The sequence below is a fragment of the Pteropus vampyrus genome, unplaced genomic scaffold (genome assembly GCF_000151845.1).
Source record: "Pteropus vampyrus isolate Shadow unplaced genomic scaffold, Pvam_2.0 Scaffold250, whole genome shotgun sequence".
Taxonomy (NCBI): Eukaryota; Metazoa; Chordata; class Mammalia; order Chiroptera; family Pteropodidae; genus Pteropus; species Pteropus vampyrus.
In genome coordinates, this window is record NW_011889031.1 from 515,554 (window position 1) to 519,593 (window position 4,040).

At 59.2% G+C, this 4,040-nt stretch overlaps 1 protein-coding gene across 1 annotated transcript in view; it reads right to left on the reverse strand.

The window, feature by feature from the left end:
* AP2A1 (adaptor related protein complex 2 alpha 1 subunit) overlaps positions 1–3,605 on the reverse strand; it is a 29,699-nt gene extending 26,094 nt beyond the window's left edge. The window contains exon 1 of the mRNA XM_023520125.1: positions 3,416–3,605. Within this exon, the coding sequence (XP_023375893.1) occupies positions 3,416–3,482 (67 nt within the window). The 5' untranslated portion in view covers positions 3,483–3,605. The remainder of the gene's footprint in view (positions 1–3,415) is intronic.
* Between the last annotated feature and the right edge of the window lie 435 nt (positions 3,606–4,040).

A 4,040-nucleotide genomic window follows, 5' to 3' on the forward strand; every position in this document is an offset into this window, starting at 1 on the left:
GCTATGCCCTTCGGATCCTCCAGCAGGATGGCACCAGCCCCTCCTCTCTCCCTGCCCATCTCTGAGCTCTGCCTCGTCCTCAGCCCGCATCGACCCATCCTTCACTCCCGCTTCGAAGCCTCCGTGCTCCCCAGACGAACGCTCCGCCCATCGCCCCCCGGTCAGATCCCAGGCCTCAGCGCAGAGTCCCGATGCACCGGGCCTCCGGACCTTTGCACTTGCTGCGCCTCCGCCTTCACGGTCCCACACCGTCCGAACAACGCGGACGGAGCCCCCGTTCTCTCAACACTGAGGCCTTCTGCCTCCCTGGACGCAGGACGACGACGATTTTCTCCAACGAAAAAACCTGAGAGATAAGTCACCATTTTCATAAAGTTCGCCATTTTCAAGGGTACAGTTCAGTGGTCTTTGGTCAACCCACGTTGTACGACCGTCACGATCTAATTCCACATTCTCGTCACCCCAGAAAGTAACCCCGGACCCACGAGCGGTCCCTCCACATTCCACTGCCCCCTAGCCCTGGGCAACGGCTAATCTACTTTCTGTCTCTATGGATTTGCCTGTTCCAGACGTTTCGGATACACGGAATCATACATTTTTGTACATCTGGCTTCTTTCGATTCGAATGACGTTTTCCAGGTCCGTCCATGTCCCGCACCCGTCAGTACTTCACGCTTTTTAGTGGCCAAATAATATTCCATTGTGCGGGTGGCCCACGCGCGTTTATCCATTGGTCCGTCAGTGAACATTCGGGTTGTCGCACTTTTTGAGTATCACGCGTAAACGCTGCTATGAACATCTATCCGCATACGACTGTTTGCGACGAGGACAGCTGCCATTTTTATGCAGTTCCTGACTCCCTCACTGGGCTGAGAGCTTCGCAGGGGCACTGAAATGTATGTCCTATTCACCGCTGTGTCCCCAGTGTCTACGATCAGGCTTGAAAAATACCGGCCACCAACATACACTTGATGAGAAGGAGGGAAGCGGAAGCCCTGACTCTCCAGCCCCAACTCATCTGGCGAATGGGCCTCTGCTGCCCCCACGCTGGAGTCCCCCCTCTGTCCTCTGGCTTCCCCCTGGGGTCCTACTGGGACACCGGCCTCTCTTCTCTTTCCTTCCCCACCACCCTAAATCCCGCACGATTTACCTCAAACCCAACCACTTCTCCCAAGTGCCTTTTCACTCCAGTCAAGCCAACGCCATCTTGCCCCAGATGCCTGCCACGGCCCCCTAATTCTTTCCCTGCTTCCACTCCTTCCTTCAGTTTGTGCTCCTCACAGCAGCCAGAGGAACTATTTTAAAACATCAATCAGCTCGTGTCCCTCCTGTGCTCAAAACCTTCCTGTCTTTCTCACTCAGAAAAGCCAAAGTGCCCACCATGGCCCACAAAGCCCTGCACAGTCCCTGTCCCCTCTCTCCCCTCAGCTCCCTCCCTCGGCCCAGCCGCACAGGCCCCCTCGCCCACACGTGAACACACACGAGCATGCCACAAGCCCAAGACCTCTGAGCATACAGTCCCCAAGCCTGGACCCTCTTCCTCCAAAAGCCACGGCTCACTCCCTCGCTTCAGGCGCCTCCATTCACGTGTCACCGCCCCGGCCAGGCCTTCGCGGTCCCTCCCCCGTCGCCTGCCTTCTCTGCCTTCACAGCACGGCGAACATTGTATCATTTAGTGTGGGTTCTGTGTTTGTTTTCTATCTCCCTCATGGCATGGTGCTTTCAAGGGCAGGAATTTGGGGCCACTGTTGGGGCTGGGGCCCCAGAACAGTGTCTGGGTCTGGCACACATTATCAAATGAATGAATGAAGCTTCAGAGGCAAGATGCTATTAGCAGTGGGATCTGCAGACATGAAAACAGCCTCAGGGAGGTCAAGTGACCTGCCAAGGGTCACGTGGCTGGTAGGTATCAAGACCTGCTTTTAACAGCCTAGCCCACAAACCCTCACAGCTCTGCCCCTTGTCACAACATAACATCACTCCTCCACCTGACACCCAACAGCGTCCACCCCTCCTGTTCCCTGAGCACCTACTACGCGCTAGATCCTCCGGCAGGGAACAGAGACCACTCCTCAGATAGAACAAAATAACAGTAACAATAGCCAAGACCCGTCTAGTGCCTGGAATGTGTGAAAGGCCTCCTTTACCTACATTATCACAACTGCCTCATCAGGAAGGCGTGACTGGCAGTCCCTCCTGATGAGGAAGCACAGGTGAAGTCCCTCACTCAAGGTCACACGGCTAGGGAGTGACAGCACACAAATTCAAACCCAGGTCTGGCTGGCCCCAAAGCCCCTGCAGCACAGCCTCGGAAGCTCTTGGCAGCTCCAAACACCAACACCCGCTCACAGGAGTTGGGAGCTGACTGGGAGCCAGGCCTCCCATGGTCACGACAATCCTTGCTGGTGATCACCGTCCCATATTGATGGGCTCAGAAGGGAGAGGGCTCCAGATTCAGGACTGTCATGCTCCCTAACCCCTGACCCCTCTCTGAGACCAAGCTTCCCCCAAACCCCAGCTTTTCGGATCTCTTCTCCACAAACTACTGAGGCTCCCCGGCCCCCTCTTTGAGCTCTGGTCTCTCTCGTCCCTGGAACATCCCCCAAACCCCTACTCTACAATGTTCTCTGCTTTTCGGGCCCCAGCTCCTTGTCTCAGTTTCTCCCGAGACTTTACGCCTGCAGGGACACCTCGCTGTGCTCCCCGAGTCCCTCCGTGCCCCTCAGTAACACCTCTGGGCTCTTCTGCACCACCCTCCACGTCTTCTAAGCAATCCTCCATCCTGGAGTCTCCCTATCCCTCCGCAGGGTCTCACTATAATCCCCCACCTTCCCATCTCTGCTCCCCAAATCCTGGGACTTTCTATCACTCCCAGACCCTCTCTATGCACTAGCCAGGACCCTCAGTGACCCATCCTGCCCCTTTCCTCTATGACACCCCCTCACCCAGGCCCTCAAGCGCGGCCCCATTAGGCTTCCTATGTTTCACGTCCTCTCGGTCCCCTCTGGCCTCCTCCCGCTCCGTCGCTCCACGGGGTACCCCCACACCCATGCACCGCCTTCCCCTTCTATCTACATCAGGGACTCCCCTAAGCCCGTCGCTAATACGACCCCCCGCCTATCACACCCAGGGACACCTCTGTGCCCCCCTCCTCGGAACCTTCCTAGCCTCCTCTCCTTTAAGACCCTCCCGGACGCCTCTAGCCACTCCGTGTCGTCACCTCGAGAGGCACTCTATGACACCCTAAGCCCCTCCATTTCCCCCCCTCCCTAAAGTTCCCTCCGGGCCCTCTCTACCCTTTCCTTCTACGACCGCAATGGCCTCCTATCCCCGGGGCCCTCCGTAACCCTCGAACCCCTCAATTCCACGCTCCCCACCCCCGCCCCGCTCCGGTGTCCCCCGGCCGCGCTCTCACAGTTCCGGATGTCGGAGATGAACACGGCGAGCCCCCGCATCCCATCGCCCTTGGACACGGCCGGCATGATGGCGGTGGTGTCGGCTCCAGGCCCGGCCGGGCAGGGCGCAGCGCAGCGGGGGCTGGCAGGCGTTTGCCGAGAGGGAAAGACCCCAGGCAACGCGGAGGAGCCCAGCCGGCGCGGGGGGGAGAGGGGTTGATTGGCAGGTACACGGAATAGCAGGAACAGCTCCGCCCCCGGCCCCGCCCCTCCCCGCCGCCGCCTGAGCTCTCCGCCGCCCATTGGCTCTAGTTGCTGCCGCTCAGACTCGGGCTCTCCCCCGCGCCCTCCCTCATTGGCCGCAGGACAAAGGCACGCCGCTACGATTGGTCCAGCGCCCCGCTATTTCCGTTCGGGAGAGGGGAGAAGGCGTTGCTTGAGAGGTGGGCGGAGCTTGGGTACGTACTGTTGGACCGCCCCCCGCACGGCCGGGTGCGGTAGTGATTGGCTTCAGACACTCTCCTGCCCCGGAGGGATTGACGTGAAGGCAGGCGGGGGAATCGTGCTTGAGGAGGCGGGGCTTGTGTTGACTGACACCAATGAACGTGTAGATCGCCCCCTGAGGCGTCGCCGATTCGCCGGGAC